Genomic DNA, 24762 nt, shown 5'->3' on the forward strand with positions numbered 1-24762 from the left:
TTAGAGTAATGGAAATAAAAACAAAAGTAAATAAATGGGACTTAATTAAAGTTAAAAGCTTCTGCATACCAAAGGAAACTATAAACAAGATTAAAAGACAGCCCTCAGAATGGCAGAAAATAATTGCAAATGAAACAACTGACAAAGAATTAATTTCCAAAATATACAAGCAGTTCATGTAGCTCAATACCAGAAAAACAAACAACCCCATCAAAAAAATGGGCTGAAGACCTAAACAGACCGAAGAAGACATGGAGATAGCCAATGAACACATGAAAAGATGCTCAACGTTGATTATTATGAGAGAAGTGCAAATCAAAACTACAATGAGGTATCACCTCACACCAGTCAGAATGGCCATTGTTAAAAAATCTGTAAGCAATAAATGCTGGAGAGGATGTGGAGAAAAGGGAACCCTCTTGCATTGTTGGTGAGAATGTAGATGGATACAGCCACTATGGAGAACAGTATGGAGATTCTTTAGAAAACTAGGAATAGAACTATCATATGACTCAGCAATCCCACTGCCAGGCATATACCCTGAGAAAACCATAATTGAAAGAGACCCTTGTACCCCAATGTTCATTGCAGCACTTTTTACAATAGCTAGGAAATGGAAGTAACCTAGGTGTCCATTGACAAGGTAAATGGATACAGAAATTGTCATACGTATATATAATGGAATATTACTCAACTAGAAAAAAGAATGCATTTGAGTCAGTACTAATGAGGTGGATGAACCTAGAGCCTATTATACAGAGTGAAGTAAGTCAGAAAGGGAAAGACAAATATTGTATATTAATGCATGTGTATGAAATCTAGAAAGATAGTACTGATGAACCTATTTGCAGGCCAGCAGTGGAGATACAGACATAGAGAACAATGGGGAAAGGAGAGGGTAGAATGATTTGAGAGAATAACATGGAAACATATACATTACCATATGTAAAACAGATGGCAAGTGGGAATTTGCTGTGTTACCCAGGGGGCTCAATGCAGGTGTCTGTGACAACCTAGAGGTAGGAGATGAGGTGGAAGGGATAGGATGGGAGATCAGAGGGGGATCCAGGAGGGACATATGTATACCTGTGACTAATTCATACTGATGTATGGCAGAAGCCAACACAACATTGTAAAGCAATTATCCTTCAATTAAAAAAAGTAAAAAAGCTGTGGAGATACATAGATGAAATAAATGTAGTCTCTGCTCTGAAAAATGTTTCTCTCATGTATCATTGGTTGGGCAAACAGATATAGTCCAGATAGTTATTATCACAGGTGTGAGCCTGGTGCTACAGAATATGTAAGATGTACATGTTTTTACAACTTAGCCCTACACATATGAACTTAATCATTTCAGTACTTATATATAATCCATTAAAGTGCCTCATCATGGAGAAAATTAAAAACCTGTAACTTTCAATGTTCCTAAATTACTATATTTGTGATTAAGCAATTGAAAAACTTATTTTCTAAAAATGAATTGCAGCCTGGCATATAATCAAAACGGAAATAATTGGCTTTTAGTTTACTGAAAATAGGGCAGTTTTAGTTTAGAGATTTGAACAAAAAACTGGAGATGAGAAACAGCCCTCCTCCATTTTTGGCCTTCTTCCTGAGTGTCCTTTAGCGTTTTCATTTATTTGTAATAATAGGATCAAGAAGAAAATGGAAGATATTGTGAAGTTCTGAACTGATGCCAAGTGCAGTGTAATTATTTAATAATTATTCAGAAGGCATCTGTAAGTATGGTCTTCAAAGAACAATGGGAATGATGCCCCTTCTATGGGGACCTACTGACTCACAAGCAAAAGGGATAAATAAAGTCCTCATAGAAGTAAAAATTATTCTTTTCTTTTAAAAAAAATTTCCAGAAGATGTAAGATTTAGTTGACCTAATCTTAAAAGACAGATGTAGTGGGAGAGAGGAGAAGATATGGTAAAACGGACAGAAATAGAACCCCCAATAGGGGAGAAATTTGATTTATTATGGCTTCCCTTCCATGCCTTCCAGCCTGCCAGTTCTCCAAAAGGAGAGGAGTTGAGAGGAGTTAGAATGACAAGGGTACTAGGCAGAGACTTGACTAAGTCTAAGCTGAGACAGCCCAGAAGGAAAACAGTGCTTTTACTTTAATATTTGTGGATGGGCTTCATAGTGGTCTCTTTTATGCCTTCAGAATTGTCCATCAGCCTTCCAAATGCTCAGATTCAGACTTTCCTTCAAATGAGGTAATGAGTGTCCCACAAAGAAATGAGACCCTGGAAACTTCTTACTTTATCTGACGACATGGCTACTGATGGTTCCTATGAAAATTACAATATGTCAGCATGGCTACATGGTTAGGAAGCTGTGTTAGAAATTGTTGACCTTCCCACAAGATACCATTTCTCAGTTGAGATCGAAATAACTCATTTCATAATAAGCTGTGGAGGTTTTTCCTGTTACGCAGCCTCAGTTAACACTAGTTCAGTATTGCTAACAATTTTAGAGAAGTGCATGCTTATTCTTTCAGATAAGAAAAAGGGAAGCAATCCTGTTTGCATTTGTATCATTGAGAAGAGTCAAAGTGGTTTCTACATACATAGAGGAAAAGGAAACCATAAACTTTATAAAAAGAGTAAAGGGAAAAGAAAGTCTTGAAGCGTTTTACTGTGAATTTTAGCGGTGTGACCTTTAAATGTTTTCTTTCTGTAACATCAGTATCGATAGCATTGAAGTGGTAACAAGAGCCGCAAAGGTAAAAAGCAACTTAGCTTCATCTGTTGTGATAGCTGTTGGTTAGGAAACTATCTAATCTAGAGAGCACTGGCCTGATGTATAATTTTCAGGGTGTCTTAGACATGGTTGGTCTTAAGCTTTCCTCTCTGAGGGTTTTCTGCATCTTTATTGAGTGCTTTTCAACCTGTAGTAAATAAGCAAGCTGTTGATGCGTTTCTGAAGAGAGGGTGAGCATCGTGGCTGAAGACCAGGGACTGTGTCATTAGAATGTGTCACTTGTCACGGAATATACCTGAAAGGGGCTGTGGAATAGCTCCATACCAGGACTTTCCAGATGAAAATAAGAATTAATTGACTCAATTTTTGGCCCCTGTTTCCTGTTCCCTGTTCCCTAATTTGCTAAGTAACCATTTTCAGTGAATCCCTTCTCTGTCTTTGCAGCGCCCAGGATGGAGCTGTGGTTATGAATCTGAATTCTTTTCTCCTTCACTCTCTCCACCCCACCTACATTCAGTCAGTTACCAGGTATTTCCTTTCCATATTAACTTCTAGAGTTGTTTCCCTTTCTCCTTCTACTATTCTAATCCAAATCACCATGATTTTTTCCTTATATGAACATGACACCATCCTATTCTTATCTCATCTGCCTCACATAATCTCCCTAATAAAGAGAAAACAAAAACAGTTAATTCTCCGCACTACACGATGGAGCTAGTATAACATAGCAGTTAAGGATATAGGCTCTGTAGCCAGAATGTCTGGTTTTGAGTTACAACTGCATTACTTTGGCATGTGCAGTTACATAAACCTGTTTAAACATCTAAGCCTCAGTATATATGAAAGAAAAAAAACTTCCCTGATTGAGTTAATGTGAAGATTAGAAGGTGTAAGCATTTAGCAAACACTCAAAAATAACTGAGGATTGCACTCACCTATGTAAAACCTTGATGTTTCTTCTGGATAAAGCCAGCATCCATTGGGCTTGCTCAGTGAGTCCCAGCTCCTCTGTCCAGCCCTGCTCTCACTGCTGCCTAGAGAGTTGTGTCCATTCTGAACCCCTTCCACTGCCCTCACCAGTCCATTCTTTGTCTCGTCTCATATTCATCCCCATCCTGTGTATTTACTTGGACATCCTCACACTCTGAGTCTGGCAGGTTCCCTTCCCCTTCCTGAACATTGAGCATTCCTTCTCTTTTTGTGACTGACTCCCACTCACCCTGCAGGGTCTCAAGGATCACGTACTCCAGAAAGCTGTCTCTGATAACTCCAGGACTCCTGAGGGACCTCTGAATGACTTCCTCATAGTATTTGCCATGTTGTCATGTAACTACATGTTTCCTTGTTTGTATGCTCTGCCTGATCTCTTGCAGCAGCAGAGTTTGAATCATACTTGCTTTTTAAAAAATACTCAGTTCTTGGCAATTTCATTCAATTAATATGTGTTTAATAAATGAGTACCCAACTGGGGGACATTTTATGAAGTTTTATGATGCCTAGTACATAAAAGGCACCTCATTAATATGTGTTAAATGATAAAATGCTATTGAAACCTTTTTCCTATCCTTGATTTCTATAACGCTCATGCTTGGATATATTTAATATTTTAAAAATCCTAGAGTTATTTAATTCTGGTTTTAAAAGTCCTCATCCTAAATTCTGAAGCCCTAAAGTTCTCTTTTATGGGCTTCCCTGGTGGCTCAGATGGTAAAGAATCTGCCTGTAGTGCAGGAGACCTGAGTTTGATCTCTGGGTTGGGAAGATCCCCTGCAGAAGGGAATGGCTACCCACTCTAGTATTCTTGCCTGGGGAATTCCATGGATGTAGGAGCCTGGCGGGCTACAGTAAGTCCATGGAGTCACAAAGAGTTGAACATGACTAAGGGACTAACACTTGTACTAAAAACTTAGCAAAGTTATATAATTTTTGGTCAAACATAAAGTATGGTTATGAAACAAAATAATGAAATATATTTGTCGTTGCTCATCATACACCAGGTCTGAAGGAGAGGTTTTGAGCTGCTAAATACAAAGGACTGTCAGTGTTTCGAAGACCAATAACCATCTCTAAGCATAAAGAAACTCTTGTGTTCACTGGTCTTTAGTGAACTCAAGTTTTTTCTTTCTTAACAGTGTGAGATAAAAGTTGACTTATTAGGCATGCCACAGAGAAAATGATAGGATTTGTTTACATTAACTCTTCCTGTTGCTGGTGATAGATTGCTTAAGCAAAGGGTAAAGTTACAGGTTCATTTGATGTAATTGGCTCATGTAATTTGGGAACAGCCTGATGCTCAGACTTGTTCTCTAAATACCATTTACTATAAAACTTGAAAAGGAACTGTTTGGAGAATTGGCTGATTATAGAACTTGGGCAGAGAAAACATGAGGTGGGCCTAGGACAGTTTGATATAATAAAACAAAGACTAATGGAGTCATGTCAAAAGGTCACAGAAGCCAGTTTGAAGAGACCCCCAGTGGCCAAATTCGGGACAATCTGAACATCCAAAAGAATAATGATCGCAATTAATTATTACACAAGCAAAGATTTCAAAAAGAGGAAGGGAGGAGGGCAGGGGAAGCTTGTTTTTCAGTGAGAATACCAGCCAATAAATGTGGAAGGAAAGATAGAATTTTGCTGTCCCAAATGGAATAATTAAAGCAAGGGTTATCAGTGGATGAAAAGTGGTGAAAAATTATTGGGAAAAAGAACAGCTGCATGGTAACAAATTATCTCTCTCAGAATTTATTGATATAAAAGAGAACCTGTGCCTTTACAATAGATACATGTGGCAGTAACCATCTTAACCAAGTGATCAAGCCTAGTGTCAATAATAATGGGTTACCCTAACATTTTGTGTCTTTTGATATGATGAAATAGGAAGTTCACAGTATAAAATATTTTTTCCAAAACTGTTTAACCTGTATCTTGATGTAGCTTTGGTTCATAGGTGATATAAGTGATAGGGGAATTAATTCAATGATACCATGAAGAAAGAATTAAACACATCCAGAATGTGGGACATTCTATAACATAGCTGGGTCTGGACTCTTCTAAAATCAGTGTCTTGGAAAAAAAAGAAAAATTTTTAGATTAAAAATACTGCAAAAAATAAAACATAATGGATAAAATTGAATTGGACCCTAGACTGGGTGCGAGTTGGGGGAAGCAGTTTAAAAAGACATTGGGTGGGCAATTGATGAAATTTGGATATGGGATGGATATGGAATAATATGGAGTTATTGTTAATTTTCTGAGGTCCATAGTGGTATTGTACATATTTAGGAAAGTGTCCTTATTCCTAGGAAATGCATGTAGAGTTATTTAGGAGTGAAGAGCCATGATGTCTGAACTTACTTTCACATACAAATTTTTATGACTAAATAGAGAAATGGCTGGCACACAAAAGCCCCTATGGCAGTATGTTATAGTTGTTGAGTAAATGGAATGTTCATTGTATTCTTTCAATTTTTCTTTTGGTTTGAAATAAAAGAAAAAAACCCAGAAAACTGGAAAAGGAAAGAGTTCAACATAGGAAAACAGAGCAAAAGTCTGGGATGGGTGGGCTGGCAGGCCCAGCTCTATCCAGGGCTTCTGTGATGACATTAGGGCCTGCTTCCTCCATCCCTCAACTTTGTTCTGCACTTGCACAGAGCCGTTAGCGGACGTGTGATCCTCGTGTTACTAGCCAGTTTGGGGGTAGCTGAAAATCTCCAGCCCTGATTAATAGAGAAGCTTGTTTTATTCATTTTCAGTATCCCCAGTGTCTGGAACATTGTAGGCATTCAAAAACTGTTGACTGAAAAAATACATAAATAAAAGGGTGACCAAACTTGATGACTGCCTGGAAATGCAGAGCGTACCGGTGATTTTCTTCAAATCCAGTAAATATTTGTGGAATTGAATTATTTAAGGGGCCAATAAGGTTAAGATTGATTTCAGAAGTCAGGGAAAGTTTTGTTTTTAAATCATCTCTTGTAATGCATTCAATAATGACTGTATTTCTTTTCTTTTCTTTTTTTGCTTTCAGTAATACTTTTCTGAATTAATGATCAAAGCCCTTGAATGGAGCTCTACTGTAGTTTTTCCGACACAGGGGAAAATTTGAGTTTGGTACGAAATCTTCAGAGGGTAGCATGTGCAATTATGCTTTGTTCCTTGGTGAGCTATGAGTTGGGCACTTAATTATGTAAAAAATATTGCAAGAGCACCATTGCATAATCCCCAAGAGAGTAATTATTGTCTATCTTGGCAGAATGCAAGGCTTTTAATCTGTAAATAAGCAATTCTATGTGGAAGAGCTACATGCAGAGTGATTCTGTGTCATAAAGGTCTCTTATGAATTTTTAAAAATGAAAGCAGTAACTGTATGTGCAGATTGGCTGCTGCTTTTGGGCTTCAAAGGGTTTATGATGTTTCCCCTGTGGTTTTAAGCCCTCCTGAAATATTTAAGCCTCAAGAAGGATTCCTGTAAAGGGTAAAACTATGTTTGGGTTAAGCCCATGCAAAACCTGAATGTTTCCAAAGTAGAAAAAGTAAAATGTGCTTTCTGCAAATTAAAAAACAAACCAAGATGGAAAACAGAACAACAAAATGTTGACAGTGCTTTTTTTTTTTTAAAAAAAAAAAAGCAAAAATGCGATAATAGGCTAATAGATTTCTCACCTATTGGAGGTTAATAACTTTATTTTTAATGTGTGCCATTGCAACTATTTCCGAAATTCACTTTCGGAGTATGTGTGTCCTTTGCTTAGTTGGATCTGAATCTTAGATGCTGAAAGTAAATTCTGTTGGTTGTTTAAGTTGTGATGGCGGCTGCCTTACCTCTTGTCCCTGTTGGTGTCGATGAGCTGAACATGTTCTCCAGGGTCAGCTTCTGTGCCTGAGCATCAGACCCTTTTCCTTTGCCCACTCAAGGACTTCATTTGGGTGACTGTGCCTCTCCCTTGCTAGAAACACGTAAACAGCTTCCATTGTTAAAAAGCCCTTCCTTGACCTCTCTTTCTTGCTTACTACCTCCTCAATCCTCTGTTTCCTTTTGCAGCAAAACTCCTCAGAATCTATTGATATATTCTGTCTTTACTTTATGTCTTCCTATTGTGTCTTGAAGCTGTTCCATACAGCATTTCCCCACCCCTGTCCTCCACACGGAACCTGCTTTGGTCAAGGTGCACCTATTACCATCATACAGCCAGATTTCAAGGAAAACACCTGGTCAAATCTTATTTGACTAGCAGTAGCAACTGACACAGATTATCACTCCTCCTTTCTAGAAACACCTTCTTTACTTGGCTTTAGGGAAAGCCTCTTCACTTGGTTGTTCTCCTTCATCACTGGGTCCCTCTTTCTCAGCCCCTTTGCAGGCTCCTTTTCTTTTCCTGATCTAAGATGACCTGACCCCAGGTCCTCTCCTCTCCTATCCTCTCCTTTCTCTCAAAGTCATCTCACATAATATCATGGTTAAAAAATGTTTTGTATACTCCAGAGACTCTCAGGTTTATGTCTGGAGTACACACCTGTTCCTTGAGCTCCATATTTGTATATCCAGTTGTCTGCCGCCCCATGTCCCATGGATGACTAATAGGCATCTCCAATTTAAGAGTCAAAATTGAACACCTCGTCTTCCCATGGCTGTCTCTCACCCAGATTATTATAATAGCTTCCTATCCAGTGTTTCTCTCTCTAACCTTGCTCCAACCCCTTTTGATCTGTATTAAAAAAAAAAAAAAAAAAGCTCTGAAAACAGAGCAGTAGGAACTGCTGTAGTCCAGGAGGAAATGGAACAGTAGGAGGGCCAGGTGTTAGAACAGAAAAGGGGAAAGAGAGAGGGTCATTGGATAGAGGAATGGCAAAGTTAAAGCATAGAGGCAGGAATGAGCATGGAGTAACGAGCACCAAGGAGGAGACCAGCCTGACTGCATCAGTTCAGTTCAGTCGCTCAGTCGTGTCCGACTCTCTGCGACCCCATGAATTGCAGCACGCCAGGCCTCTCTGTCCATCACCAACTCCCGGAGTCTACCCAAACCCATGTCCATCAGTCAGTGATGCCATCCAACCATCTCATCCTCTGTCGTCCCCTTCTCCTCCTGCCCCCAATCCTACCCAGCATTAGGGTCTTTTCCAATGAGTCAACTCTTCGCATGAGGTGGCCAAAGTATTGGAGTTTCAGCTTCAACATCAATCCTTCCAATGAACACCCAGGATTGATCTCCTTTAGGATGGATTGATTGGATCTCCTTGCAGTCCAAGGGACTCTCAAGAGTCTTCTCCAACACCACAGTTCAAAAGCATCAATTCTTTGGTGCTCAGCTTTCTTCACTGTCCAACTCTCACATCCATACATGACCACTGGAAAAACCACAGCCTTGACTAGACGGACTTTTGTTGGCAAAGTAATGTCTCTGTTTTTAAATATGCTATCTAGGTTGGCCATAACCTTCCTTCCAAGGAGTAAAAGTCTTTTATTATTATTTTTTTTAATAAATTTATTTATTTCTGTTGGGGGCTAATTGCTTTACAATATTGTAGTGGTTTTTGCCATACATTGACATGAATCAGCCATGGGTTTACATGTGTTCCCCATTTCATGGCTGCAATCACTCTCAGCAGTGATTTTGGAGCCCCAAAAAATAAAGTCTGACACTGTTTCCACTGTTTCCCCATCTATTTCCCATGAAGTGATGGGACCAGATGCCATGATCTTAGTTTTCTGAACGTTGAGCTTTAAGCCAACTTTTTCACTCTCCTCTTTCACTTTCATCAAGAGGCTCTTTAGTTCTTCTTCACTTTCTGCCAAAAGGGTGGTGTCATCTGCATATCTGAGGTTATTGATATTTCTCCCGGCAATCTTGATTCCAGCTTGTGTTTCTTCCAGCCCAGCATTTCTCATGATGTACTCTGCATGTAAGTTAACTAAGCAGGGTGACAATATACAGCCTTGATGTACTCCTTTCCCTATTTGAAACCAGGGGGCACATAACAGAGGACCTTAAAAGGTCAGGTGAGAAGTTTGTACTTGATACATCTGTGCATATTTTGAATAAAAGAGGAGGGCCTGTTTACAAACCTACACCTGAAACTTTAGCACCATGCTGTTCATTATGACAGCAACTAACCGCATATGGCTATGGAGCACTTGAAATGGGGCTAGTCTGAATTGAGATATGCTGGGAATTCCCTGGTGGTCCAGTGGTTAGGGTGCTTTCACTGCCGAGGGCGTGGGTTCAATCCCTTTTTGGGGAACTAAGATCCCACAAACCATGTAGCACAACCCCTCCCCCCACAAAAAAATAACAATTGAATTGAGATATGCTGTAAATGTACAATGCATATTAGTTTTCAAAGACTTAGTACCAAAACTACCAAAACTAATTTTATTTAAATGTTTTATATCATTTGTTGAATAGTAGTATTAGTATTTTTAATATGGAGTTAAGTATTATTAGAAAGAAGGATATATTGTACAGAACACAGAATATAGCCAACAAATTTTAACTTTAAATAGAGTATAATCTATAAAAATAATTGAATCACTATGTTATATACCTGAAAACTAATATAATATTGTTAATCAACTATACTTCAATAAATTTTTGTTTAAAAGAAGGAAAAAAAAACCCTTTAAAATATCAGATCGTATCCCAGTTCTGTCCCAAGGTATCCAGTGACTTTCCATCTCAGTCAGAGTAAAACCCTGTCCAGCAGGGTCCTTTCTCATCTGACCTCACTGCCTTTACAGCTCACCTCCTTCCTTTCTCTTTGTCATCCATTCTGCTCTGTCCATCTTGGCCCCTTCCTCAGACATGACCTCAGAAGCTTCCACCTCAGGACCTTGACTAGGATGCTACTTAATGCTGAATACTCTGTCCTGTAATTCTGCATGGTTGCTCCTTCCCCACCTTCACAGCTTCCCTGCTTATCCATCCTCTTCCCACCGACTCCTTCTCTAACCATCTCACTGAGGCTCCCTCCACCCATCCCAGCACTCCTGATCCCTTCTCCTGGCTTTAGTTTTCTCTATTGCACTTACCACCATACAAAAATAAAAATAGTTACTTTTTTGTTTTTGTTGCTGAGTTGGTTCTTGTTTGTCTCCTCTTATTAGACTATAAGTATCACGAGCGCAGACTTTTGTCTGCCTTGTTCACAGCTGTGTCACGGTGCCTGGGAGAGAGTGGGTCATCATTAAATATTGCTGAAGGGGTAATGGAAGACACCCTCAAGAGCAGATGGATTCTTCCTTGGCATTTTCTCAGCATTCTGGGTGTGAGAGAGGATAGGTAGCATTTAGAATGATTCACTGTATACTAATAGCTGTTTCCCATTCCTCAGTTTCTCTGTTTGAAGAACATAAGGACATTCCTCACGGCCTGTTGTGAGACATTTGGAATGAGAAAGAGTGAACTGTTCGAGGCATTTGACCTGTTTGATGTCCGTGACTTTGGAAAGGTAATTACTTTTTATTTTTTAATGTATTTTTAAACTTGAGACCACTTTATCAAATACTGTTGTTTATCTTGAAGTAGGACGTGACTGAAGCGGTGTGTGCATTATGTAGTTAAATTTTACATATGGGTGGCGTAGCCCCCCCCCCAAAAAAAAGAACAAATGTACAAATGACAGTAGAATTATTATTATTTTTTTTAATTTAAAGCAGTATAAGGGGAATCTTTTATCCAGATATAACTTTTCCCGTTGGTTATCTCAGAAAACAGGACTACTGTTTTCCCTCTTTTAGATAGTTTGGGCTGTCATAACTGAGGACCAGTATTCTTTCCTTCCAGACTTCTCCAAAACTGAAGGACACCTAATATTTGGAAGCTAAGAATGTTCTGTTGTCTGTTTTGACAACTTGGGTCAGTGACTTGCAGAGGACATGAAATTACTGAAATGTTTGAGGTTGTTGAATAACCATTGTTGCCTTGATTTCAGCAGATCCATGTTAGATTTTTAGATTTCAATGATAATTGTCGTGTGTAAATTGGTTCTTTTTAATTAGCGGAAAATTGCTTTACAATGTTGTGTTGATTTCTGCTGTACAGTAATGCAAATCAGTCATAATTGTCTATATATTCCTTTCTTCTTGAGCTTCTCTCCCCTCCCCCCACCCCATCCTTCTAGATCATCACAGAGTGTCAGACTGGGCTCCCTATGGTATACAGCAACTTCCCAATAACTATTTTATACATGATAGTGTACATATTTTAGTGCTACTTTTCTCGGTTCTTCCCACACTTATCTTCCCCAACTGTGTCCACAAGTCCATTCTCTACTAGGTGTAAATTGGTTTTAATATTTGCTCTTATTGTATGTACACCAAGCATTTGTGTATAATAGTTGACAACCTTTCAAAAGAATGGAAAGAAAAAGGATAGGAATCAACCTATCAAAAGTTAACGTTAATTTATTTTGAAGTGATTAAGCATAAGGGCAGTTAGGTAACCCCTGTTGATGTAATTGCATAATGAAAATACAGAAGCAGGGAAAAACCTAAACAATACTGAGAAATTTGCTCTTACTCTGATAATTCACATGCTTGTATCTCATCAAAAGGCTGTTTGAGAGTGATACTTCATTTGATTTTTACGTTGTAATATTTGATTATAAAATAAAAACCAAGCAGTGGATTGGTTTCCTTGGCAATGGGAATAAATAGTACAAAGTTGAAACAGAAATGTAAGAAATTTAATGCTGACATGCAACAAGTGTGGGAAAGCCCCCCTGTCCAGGGAGAGAGAAGGCTTGGGTTTGCTCTTGGTCACTTTGTGATCTTCTGAATGTCAGCAGTTTCCTCCATCATCAGACCACCTGCCTGCTTAATAGTCTGTGCAAAAGGAAATAGGTATAAGGACATGGTTTCTAGAATTCCTCTTTTCTCTGGCCAGCTGTGATTTAGTTGTCTTGAGGTCCAGCAGTGTGTTGAAGGATAACGTATGATGACAATTACAAGGAACTGAAAGCAAAGGCTCCTTTTGTAAAGAGGTGGTGGCACATTTGTCTTTAGCCATGAAGTGGAGACATCAAGATGGAGAGAAATCAGATAGAACCCCTGGCACAGTGGGTAGTTCTCTAGTTAGTTTGCCCCAGAAAAATGCCTTATCAGTTTATAAAGATATCTTTAGCTATTCTTTGATGTTTCCTCTTATTTTTTTTTTTTAATCTTCTTCTGTTTTCCTTTATTTTCTTCCTCTTTTTTGGGGAAATGAAAAATGAAAATGAATTGGGGAAATGAAAAATGAAAGAAAAGTCTTGACTTTTAAAAGATTTTCAGAAAGTTTGGCATTTTTTTTTTGGCATTTGCACAAACAAAAATGGTGTTGACAAAGACTGGGAAGTCATAAACATTGTTTAGAAATGCATGGCTTTGTTTTAGTGGAATAATGTTGCACACCAGATTAATTAGACAATGCAAGCTTTGTAGGAGAGCTAAGGTTATAGAAAGTTAAATGTAAAGGAATTAACCGTGTGTTTCTCAAGCATTATTGTATTTCTGACTTTTTAAAATATTTTGGCAGTGGTAAGTCTGAAGCAGAGTTAAACTTGAGGTTGCAGATGAGAACTTATTCCTATGTTTACTTTTTTAAAATCACATACAATTTTGCTACTACCAAGATTCGTGCAACTGTTGTTTCAGAAGTGTATTTAAGCTACATAAATCACTGAAAGTTAAAGAATTTAAGGGGTTGTTCAATAATTTACCAGTATTACTACTATTAAACATTATTATTCTAAGCAAAACCACCAATGCCACCACTTACTGAACACTTTGGATGTAGCAGGTATCTTTCCAATCTTCACATATGTTTTTTAATCTTCATATGAGGTGTAAGGTACTTGTACTATTTTCCTCCTTGTACAGATGAGCAAACCTGTGTCTGAAATCCACATTTCATCTAGTAGAGATTGGAGCAGTGGTTTGACCCCAGATGTGAATAGTTCTCCATTGCTGCACAGGAGAACAAACCTTCCCATAGCCAGTACCCTGGCTGGCACTGTCCTAAGTGCTTTGCAAGTATAAACTCAATTCTCATATCGATCCCACTGTGAAAATACAGGGCTTTCCTGATGGCTCATTGGGTAAATAATCCGCCAGCAATACAGAAGACATAGGAGATATAGGTTCGATCCCTGGGTCGGGAAGATCCCCTGAGGAAGAAATGGCAACCCACTCCAGTATTCTTGCCTGAAAAATCCCATGGACAGAGGAGCCTGGTGGGCTACAGTCCAAAGGTTCCCAAAGAGTCAGGCATGACTGAGCGACTAAGCACACAATAAATGTGAAGATCCTATTACTGTACCCCTTTGCAGATCCTAGATTGTAAGTGATGAAACTTGGACAGTTGATGCAGTTTAACATCTTTAAGTTAACAAACATGAATAGAGTGTTATTTTGGAGACAAAGTAATTTCTGGTATTATGGTTATCAATTTTAACAGGATGTAGACAGGTTAGTTTGTGTCTCTCTGTTCCTTGAAGTGTAATTAAAATTTTTCATTAACTTAAAAAAAATCTCTTTCTGTGTGCTCCCTGTCTACCTTCATTCATACAAATAGTGAATCTAGGATCCATGTATGTTTGGTACCTTTTCGCCTAGAAATGTATGAATTGCAATAACAGTACGTATGTTTTTTTCTTTTTAGTAGCATTTTGAAGCTTGGAGATTGCTGCAGATCACTGAGCTTATTTGATTCTCATAATAGTCTTGATGAAGGAAGGAAGCAAGTGTTTCAGCTTTTCCAATGAGGAAACCAAGGGGTGGGGAGGTTAAATGGTGACTTCAAGGTTGCTTTACTTGGGGATCGAGCAAGATCTGGAGCTCAGAATTCTAACTTCCCAGCCTTCTGCTTTTCTTGTCTGTGCCTATATATTGGATCTCAGTGCTGTGCTGTTGCTTGCCTAAGGAAAAGGATGCACTCACGGGAGAAAAACCAAAGGAATGTATGAAATAAAAAAGCACAAGCAGTTTGTCACTTGGAATTAATTATGCTTTATCTTTAGAAAGAGGGGAAAGATTTAAGATACTGCATGAGTTAGATTTAGGATGCTGCATGTGTTCACATGAATAAGTAATTTTCCTTTTTGCTTATGAGATAGTGAAGAGCATACACTATGGGTACTCTAGAAGGGCTTATGATAATTTAGCCTTTCAGCGTTACCTTTAATTTCTAGTATTGAGCCCTTAACTTACTGAAAGTACAGTATTAGTTTAAACTCCATGTCAACAAAAATTAGAATAGTTCTGAACACTTCCAGTACATTGGTTATAAAATCACACAGGGTTGTAGAATGAGTTGAGTAACTTGAACTCATTCATGAGTCAGCAAAGAGAGGTCTTGAGGTTCATTCTGACTTTGAGGGTTGTTAAATATAGTTGGCTCTTGAATAACAGAGGTTTGAACTACTTGAGTCCACTTACAGCAGATTTTTTTCAGTAAATACTACACAATCTGTGTTGGTTGAATCCACAGGTGCAGAATTGTGGATATGGAGGAAACATGTATACAGAGGGCTGACTGTAAATTATACTCAAATTTTTGACTGTAGGGAGGGTCCGTGCCCCAACAACCCCCTGCCCCCAGTTGTTCAAGGGTCAGCTGTGCTGAACAAGGTTCCTGCCAGAGGTAGAGTCCTGGCCTGAGCCTACTGAGTCTTCTCTCTGCTCTCAGGTTGGAGGAGCTTATGTGTTCTGGTGGTTCAGAGAGTAAAGAATCTGTCTGCAGTGCAAGAGACCTGGGTTCAGTCCCTGAGTTAGGAATATCCCCTGGAGAAGGAAATAGCAACCCTCTTCAGTATTCTTGCCTAGAGAATTCCAGGGACAGAGGAGCCTGTGGGCTGCAGTCCGTGGGGTCACTAAGAGTCGGACACAACTGAGTGACTAACATTTTCACTTTTCACCACCTCTTTCTGCCTATGTTTTTGTGAAAAGTCATTTACTTTCTTTTCAAAAAGATTGGACTCTTCTCTGGCTTTCTAGTAACAACAAGAAAAAAAAAAAGTAAATTTTGTTAGTTGACACCTTTGCTTCAGAAATGTGATTTAAAAAATCCTTTCTCCCCAGGAATGTTAGAAATTATTAATTACATTACTTTTTACATTGCAACAGGATCTGTAAATTGGCTCACTTTCCTGCTGCATATAACGGATTTTCAGTTCCTCTGTTCAGATTGTCATTTTTCTGATGAACACTTTTGTTGTTTGGAAATATCTCCTACTGAGCTGTCTGTTGGCACATTTACAGTGTGGAAACACATGGGATTTTTCTTTAATGAGACCATTTCTAGTGAGTAACAGAAATCAGGCGGCTGCTGCTGTCCACATGAGTGATGAAGTCAGTTCCTTCCCTTGACAGCTCTGGGTGGATATAAGGGCCTGCTTCCCTCTACCCACAGATGTCATGTCTGTTGTTTCAAGTGTTATAAAGCACCTGGCAAGTGTAAGGTGATATGTTTTCTTGAATCACAGAATCACACCTGGCTAAAAGTAGTTGCAGTTGATTTTAATAGTGATAGGGTAGTTGCTATATGTTCAAGTTCAGGACAGGCACCTTCTATAGGAATTTAGAGCATTAGCTTAAGGATGGTTTGGGGATTCAGGTTTAAAAGTTATTGGGAAAAGGTAGTGTCATATTTTTGTAGAAGAATGTCATTTCTGAATTGGATTGCAGTTTGCATTCTGATTACATTCTGTATAATATATGATCTAGTGCAAGGCTACTTAATCTATTTGAGCTTCAGTTTGCTTACCTATGAAGATAATGGAAACCTCCTTCAAAAGGTCCTGTGCATGCACTGCTGCACTCAATGCCCCTGACCCTGCACCAGGCCACCACTGACCCATGCCTCTGCCAGAACTCCTGGACAGTCACAGACAAGTCTGGGTCAGTCTCTTTTGGGGTCACTGCTCCTTTCTCCTGGGTCCTGGTGTGCACGAGGTTTTGTTTGTGCTTTCCAAGAGTCTGTTTCCTCAGTCCTTACCTGCCTCCTGAGAAATCTGTATGCAGGTCAAGAAGCAACAGTTAGAACTGGACACGAAACAACAGACTGGTTCCAAATCCAGAAAGGAGTATGTCAAGGCTGCATATATTGTCACCCTGCTTATTAACTTATATGGTGAGTACATCATGCAAAATGCTGGGCTGGATGAAGCACAAGCTGGAATTAAGATTGCTGGGAGAAATATCAATAACCTCAGATATGCAGATGATGCCACCCTTATGGAAGAAAGTGAAGAACTAAAGAGCCTCTTGATGAAAGTAAAAGAGAAGAGTGAAAAAGTTGGCTTAAAACTCAACATTCAGAAAACTAAGATCATGGCATCTGGTCCCATCACTTCATGGCAAATAGTTGGGGAAACAATGGAAACAGTGAGAGACTTTATTTTTTTGGGCTCCCAAATCACTGCAGGTGGTGATCGCAGCCATGAAATTAATTTCTTCCTTGCAAGAAAAGCTATGGCGAACCTAGGCAGCTTTTAAGAAGCAAAGACATTACTTTCCCAACAAAGGTCCATCTAATCAAAGCTATGGTTTTTCTGGTAGTCATGTATGGATGTGAGACCTGGACCATAAAGAAAGCTAAATGCAGAAGAACTGATGCTTTTGAACTGTGGTGTTGGCGAAGACTTTTGAGAGTCCCTTGGTCTTCAAGGACATCCAACCAGTCCATCCTAAAGAAAATCAGTCCTGAATATTCATTGGAAGGACTGAAGCTGAAGCTCCAATACTTTGGTCACCTGATGCAAAGAACTGACTCATTGGAAAAGACTGTGATGCTGGGAAAGATTGAAGATGGGAGAAGGGGATAACAGAGGATGAGATTGTTGGATGACATCACTGACTCAATGGACATGAGTTTTAGTAAGTTCTGGGAGTTGGTGATGGACAGGGAGGCCTGGTGTGCTGCGATTCGTGGGGTCACAAAGAGTCAGACACGACTGAGTGACTAAACTGAACTTCCTCATCTATAAATTGAGTTTAGGTGAGAAATGAAATGATATGTATAAAGTGCTTAAAAAGAGTATCTAGGTCCAAAGTATGCAGTACTCAGTAAATATTAGCTGTTCTTACTGTTATTACAACTATCATTACTAGTGTTAATGGGTTTCAGCTTCAGTAATAAACACAGGGATGGAATTTTTTTTTTCTGTTTTTTAAAAAACGTATTTGTTTTAAGTTGAAGGACAATTGCTTACAATATTGTGTTGGTTTCTGCCATACATCAACATGAATCAGCCATAGGTATATATATGTCCCCTCCCTCTTAAACCTCCCTCCCACCTCTCACCCCATCTCCACACTCTAGGTTGGAATTGTGAATGCAAGAATTAATGATATTGGAGGAGCAATATTAGTAAGTAAACTCTGTTCTTTCTACTGTGGTATAGTGTTAATCTATTTCATCCTGCACGGCTGTCTTCCGCCTTCTGTGGCGTTGGATCTCATTTGAGAAACCACCCTTTTTCCTTTTCTGATCATGTAGCTTGGGTGGTTTAATCAGTTAGAATATCCCATCCTTTTGGCCATAGTGATGAGTTCGGGGATGGGGCAAGTCACTCAGTTTAGACCTAAATCATGTGTTGTGTTGAGACATTGGCAGGACCAGCTTTGATTTGCTCTCTGCCTGCCACAGAAAAGTGTGGATACAAGGCTTGGAGGAGCTACAGCCATCTGGGAACCACATGAACTTTCAAAACAAACCCAGTTCAGAGAGAGCAGAGCTAAGGAGGATCCGAGTGGCATCATGTGAGAGTGCACTCATGCTGTACCCAAAGACAAATACATGTATCTGGATTTTTCTGTGACATGAGCCAAAATAGTCTTCCTTTTTTTTGTTGTTTTTTTTTTATTCCTCAGGCCTGCTTTCTTTAGTTCTTTCAACCAGCAGTGAGAGAAATATACTCTACCTACCACACAATTGTATTCATCTTGCATGCTAGCAAGGTAATGCTCAAAGTCCTTCAAGCTAGGCTCAACAGTACGTGAACCGAGAACTTCCAGATGTTCAAGCTAGATTTAGGAAAGGCAGAGGAATCAGAGATCAAATTGCCAACATCCGTTGGATCATAGAAAAAGCAAGAGAATTCTAGAAAAACATCCATTTCTGCTTCTTTGACTATGCTAAAGCCTTTGACTGTGTGGATCACAACAAACTGAGGAAAATTCTTAAAGAGATGGGAATACCAGACCACCTTACTTGCCTCCTGAAAACCGTGTATGCAGGCCAAGAAGTAACAGTTAGAACCAGACATGAAACAACGGACTGGTTCCAAATTGTGAAAGGAGTACATCAAGGCTGTATATTGTCACCCTGCTTATTTAAACTTGTATGCAGAGTACATAATATGAAATGCCAGGCTGGATGAAGCACAAGCTGGAATCAAGATTGCCGGGAGAAATATCAATAACCTCAGATATGCATATGACACCACCTTATGGCAGAAAGCAAAGAGGAACTAAAGAGCCTCTTGAGGAAAGTGGAAGAGTGAAAAAGCTGGCCTAAAACTCAACATTCACGTGGGTGTACCTATGGCTAACAAAGGTCCATATAGTCAAAGCTATGGTTTTTCCAATAGTCATGTACCATAAAGAAGGCTGAGTGCTGAAGAATTGATGCTTTCAAACTGTGGTGCTGGAGAAGATGCTTAAGAGGCCCTTGGACTGCAAGGAGATCAAACCAGTCAATCCTAAAGGAAATCAAACATGAATGTTCATTTACTGATGCTGAAGCTCCAATACTTTGGCCACCTGATGTGAAGAACAAGCTCGTTGGAAAAGACCCTGATTCTGGGAAGGATTGAGGGCAGGAGCAGAAGGGGGTAACAGAGGATGAGATGGTTGAACGGCATCACCAACTCAATAGACCTGAGTCTCAGCAATCCCCGGGACATAGTGAAGGACAGGGAAGCCTGGTGTGCTGCATTCCACGGGGTCGCAAAGAGTCGGAAAGCACTGAGTGACTGAGCAACAACAATATCACCTGGTTTTGTTTGTCACATGATTTCAGTTGTGTAGATAGTTTACCCTTCTGTTACCATCATTCCACACAACTTGGAAACCATTCTGTAGTGTCTACATCTTCCCTCATATACAGAAGGGAGATATGCAGACAGTCCTAGAACATCTCTGTTTTGTAGCATGTAAATAATTAAACAGAAGGACTGTCCCAACATTGTGGTTAATGCTTTCTTTTCCTTACCAGTGACCCAAGGAGTATCATAGATACTCCTCAGGTTTGGAAGAGGCTCTGAGTCATCAGACATCTTTCCCATGTTTGTCTGTACTTTACAAGGTCAAGAAGATAGGCATGATGCCTCTGCAGATGAGAACTCTCCTCCTCTTGAGGCCCTCAGCTGAGTATATATATATATTTGGACCCTACAGAATGATTTGAAGATAACCTTAAAACATCAGGGTAATAAAGACTTAAAAAGGTTGTGAAATCCTTCACCTGGAAGTGAATAGGGCTTACAGATAATTATTAATTTGAAGGAAAAAAAGACTAATCCAAGAAGTCAAACCCTGTAGGATTCTGTGTGACCACTTAGGTATCACTTCATTCTTCTAATCCTCAGTTTCCTCATCTGTAAATGGGATCATTTCTATCAAACAGAATTATTGTGAGAGTAGGGTTAATTGGTGTAAAATGTCTGGCATGTTTCTCAATAAATGATCAGTTGAATGAATGTCGATCCATTCTGAAACTGGTAGTTTGGATAGACCATAGATCATTCACAGTTCTGGCTGTGGATATGTGTAAAGTCAAAAAGATGAGTCAAGCAGCATTTTATTGAAAGTCTAGCTTGATTCTTTCTGGCTCAAACTATAATATACATATGTGAGTGTGTATGCACACATACGGTTATTTATACCTTACGTTTTCCTGGAGTTTTGTTCTATGAATATATTTCTTATGTGTGTGGTGTGTGTTTATGCATAGAGTTAGTTGAGAGATCTGTAATGACACTTTCACTGAAGGTAGTTGATACCGTAACACTCATCACATTTTTTTTTTCCTCTATGATATAAATCAAATTAGCAGCTACATCAGGTTTAGGTTATGAAGTGATTTGGTTCTTCAGCACTTTAAATACATTGCCATTTAAAAATAAATTTGAGCTTGCTGAGAAAACCAAGGAATACATAGTTAACTTGATGGAAAAAGGCTTTAAAATGATTGGTCTCATAGAAATTGGCAACTATCTCTACTGTCTGCTTCAAGAGGCTTTATTATACACTCCCATCCCCATAGCAAAGTCCTGCTGCCGTCACATTGTCTTTGTATCGTGAGCTCAAATTTCTGTCCCATCTGTAATGCCTTATCATGTCTTATGAGAGTATTTGTTCAGACTGTGTCCTGTAAGTTTGTGTGTTTTTACTTTTTCAACCTTCCCATCCTGACTTATATACTTCAGGGTGTATGTAGAAAGAAAGGTACAAGGACCTCTTCTTGCTCACTCTGTACTGATACCCCAGGCCAGCTCTCAGCACTGTGCCTGGATGACTGGTTAATCTCAACATCCTCCTTTCCCTCTTCAGTCGTGTGTGTGTGTGTGTGTGTGTGTGTGTGTGTGTGTGTGTGTGTGTGTGTTGGGAAGCTCACCCATCACAGTCTGGTTTCATTGCATCCCAACACAATGAAACCTGATACTTGAATATCTGTAATGGTTGCCTACTACCTGTATATCTCCTGGCTTTCCTAGTTACAAGAAAACCCTTCCAAAGTCTCCTGAGCTTTTCTTGAGGGTGGGTGGCCTCAGGGACCTCACCTTGGTATGGTTTGAAAGATCCTTATTGGCTGGCTAGTGCATCCATGTTGATCAACAACTAGAAACATTTTTTCTCATATCCCTATGTACCCAGCATGATTTATTTTGGTATTTAATTACAGTCTCTCTTTTAAAATTATTTTTTTGAACTCCTACTCTTATTAGAAGTTTGACATTTCTCTCTTGAAGTATTACCCATCCTAAATTATTCAGGAGTCTCTGGGGCTTTTGTGGGCCATTGGGCCTTGTTCAGTATTGCTTTGAATCCCCATGAGAAATGACCTCCAATTGATGGGCCGCCAGCCTTGCACTAGTGAAGACAGGCCCTGGTGCTTTTCTCAGCTCTGATACTGGCATGCCTTGCTCAGCCCTCTCAACCTGCCCCACCCAAACCTGCTTCCAGCTGCCCCCCAGCATTCTCACCTCTGTATTGAGCCTGGCCAGGCCAGATTTCCCTATCTGTGCAGTGAGTTCTGTCCAAGAGCTCCTGATATCCTTTCCTGCTGGTAGGCTTTGGGTCAGGCTTCCTTATTCAGCCCCAATGGGGGTACCAACTTTTGTCCTCAGAACAGCATTCAGGATCTCTAGTCTCAGGATCTCTAGTGTCTGTCCTCCAAGGTGGCCCTGGACTTTTTCCTGAAAATCAGCCAGCCTCCAGCAAGCTCAGCCTAGCAGGGACACTGTGAAGAGTCAACCTTTGTCCACCCACAAAGACCTCCTTTTACCCCCTTCAGTAGGTGGCTTGCCTGTATTACATGTTGAAGGGAGAGCTCTCCAGTGATTCCTTCCTGAACAATGAAAGCTTGTTCAAGAGCCTCATTTGGGTCTACTTAAGCAGAGATGAGGAAAGAGCTTTTAGCCTTGCCTAATGTGTATGTCTGATTGGCTATTAACACAATTTCTGCATCACTGATAGTATTTTTCTCCTTTGCTTTTGGACAGAGCTGACTTTTTAAGCAACTTCAACCTCTTTATCTATTTCACTTTGATAGTATATTTCACAGGGGTCCTTAATACTAGGCAGGTTTCCCCATTCTTATAATCTGTTAAGAACCTGAGCCATGCAAGGCTTATTCTTTACACCTTAGTGATTATTCAGGCTCCATTTTTTTTTTTTTTTTTTTTTGGTCTGCTTTCTAATTGCTTTTGAGCCAGTTCAAAAAACTCTTCATTGTTTTTTAATCTTAATATAGTTGGAAACTTCTAGAACAGCATTTTCCAAGCAACCCCATTGTCCTGAGAACTGTTAATAGGCTCGGGTAAATATTCTTGTTTGATTAAGTGTGGTAAACACTGCATCTTACATCCTCCCTCTACATGTGGGATATAGCATAGTGGAGGCACTGAAAAGTCCTAAAGTGAGGAAAACAGTTAAAATTTTAACCTAGGATTTCTCAAATGTGTATGTAGGTAGCACTTTAGGTAGCTTATGATCATGTCAAATTCACTATGTTTAAACTGGACTACTTTTCTTCCCTCTTCTAACCCATTTCTGTTTGGATAAAGCTATTTCTTTGTTCTCTCTGCCAGGAAGTAAACAGCTAAGGCCCTCATCACAGGGATTATTTAAATAGTCTCCCAGACCTGCGTTTAGGTTTGAATCACTACAGACTCATTTTCAGAGTAATATTACAAACATGCAAAGCTGATCATGTTGCTCAGGGGTTTAAAACTGGAGAGTGGGTCTCTGTTGCTTGTAACAGGGTAAAATGCAAACCGCTTTAGGAGCCACACAAGGACATTCATGGTCAGTCCCCTTATCTGCCTTTCTAACCTTATTTCTTGCTTTCCTAGCCCCATTTATCCTCCTTGTTTCAGTACCACCAAATTATCTAAGTTGCTGTCACTTTCCAAATTAATATTTATTAACACTATCTTATTTACTTGGATGCCCCTTTCTCCTTGTTTCCCTCACCCCCTCATCTACAGTGACAGTTCAAAATCACACACACACTGCTTTATCCAGACCTTGGATTTTTCTTTGATTCTTGGATGTACTGCGTGCTCCTGGCTGACTCTGCTGATTTGCTCCTGCCCATTCCCTTCATTCCGGCTGGACCGTCATCCTCCTTTTCTGTCCTAAAGAAATGTGGTCTTGGCACATGAAATATGTTCTCCTCCTCAGCTCCTGAGACTTTGAAATCAAGTAAAGCTGGATTTTACCCTCCCCACCCATAGCTCCCAGTGTGAAAAGGTTGCTCAGCTTCTCAGCGGCTCCATTTTAATCTATACAATGGCCCAGATGGTGATCCCTACTTCACAGGATTGTAGTGAGGAGTGTGAGTCAGAGTCTGTGGTGGACAGTTGGCACAGTGTCAGGCAGAGGCTCAAAAAACTTCTCCTGAGCAATTCACCCATCATTCCTTCATTCTGCAAATAGTTGCATGCTTCCTCTGCCTGCACGTGTCTACCACAGGAGGGAAGGGGGCAGGGCACAGCCACTGAAAGACTGACATAGCCATTGAGGACACAACAAAAACTTATTAGAATCTACTAGGCCCAAGGTGGTGAAGTTTCGACTTCCAATGGACCTTGAGCCTCATTATTTGCTCACTGTAATATATTAGTTGTGTCATACACACCACAGGCACCAGGACATTTATGACGGACCATAAAAGGCCAAAAATTGGTGGTAACCTAACTCCTAGAAATCCCCACCTTTTCCCCAAAGTAGCTGGAATAATTTTCCCACTCTGGCTATGAAATTACCCAGCCCATAAAAACTAAACACCTCTACACCTCAGGGTGCTCTTGCTTCCTGAGACAGATCCCATTCTGTCTACAGAATATGTGTCTCTGCTTTCACTTCACTGTGGCTTACTCGTGAATTCTTTCCTGTGTGAAGCCAAGGACCCTCACTTGGTTTCCATCCCAAGGTCTTATGTTCTGAGACCTGGAACATGATGATTTTCTCATGCCTCATTTTCTTGCAAACTCTTTACAAAGAATATTAATAAATCTACTTCTCTCTATCACTTTTCCTCTCACATAATTCCTTCTGTGCTGAGACATAAAGAACCTGAGCTTCATTACGTCTTGAGACAAGTTTGTGGTTTCATGGCCAGTGCTGCTTAACCAGTATGGACAGGCGGTTCCCTTCCCTGAAGATGCTATTTGAGTTCAAACAACAAAACAAGTAAAGCATAAATAAACAAGATAACTATACCCAGTGATAAGTGCCATTAGGAGATAAACAGAGTAAAATGATGGACCATTGGAGGAAGCTGTTATGAACCAAAGGAGAACCAAACTTGGGTCTGCTCACCTGTCCTTGGGCCAGTCTA

The 24762-nt window shown here is 39.7% G+C and overlaps 1 protein-coding gene across 3 annotated transcripts in view; it reads left to right on the forward strand.

Moving 5' to 3' along the window:
- The window catches only part of VAV3 (vav guanine nucleotide exchange factor 3), a 425599-nt gene that overhangs the window by 83436 nt on the left and 317401 nt on the right, over positions 1 to 24762 (forward strand). For all 3 annotated transcript variants that reach the window (XR_014054805.1, XR_014054804.1, XM_081493863.1), the window contains exon 2: positions 11048 to 11164. Coding sequence is in view for 1 of the 3 variants with exons in the window: in XM_081493863.1 (XP_081349989.1) it covers positions 11048 to 11164 (117 nt within the window). In the remaining 2 variants the exon portion in view is untranslated. The remainder of the gene's footprint in view (positions 1 to 11047; positions 11165 to 24762) is intronic.

Source organism: Giraffa tippelskirchi, chromosome 5 (assembly GCF_054371585.1).
Source record: "Giraffa tippelskirchi isolate mGirTip1 chromosome 5, T2T-mGirTip1v1.2.pri, whole genome shotgun sequence".
NCBI lineage: Eukaryota > Metazoa > Chordata > Mammalia > Artiodactyla > Giraffidae > Giraffa > Giraffa tippelskirchi.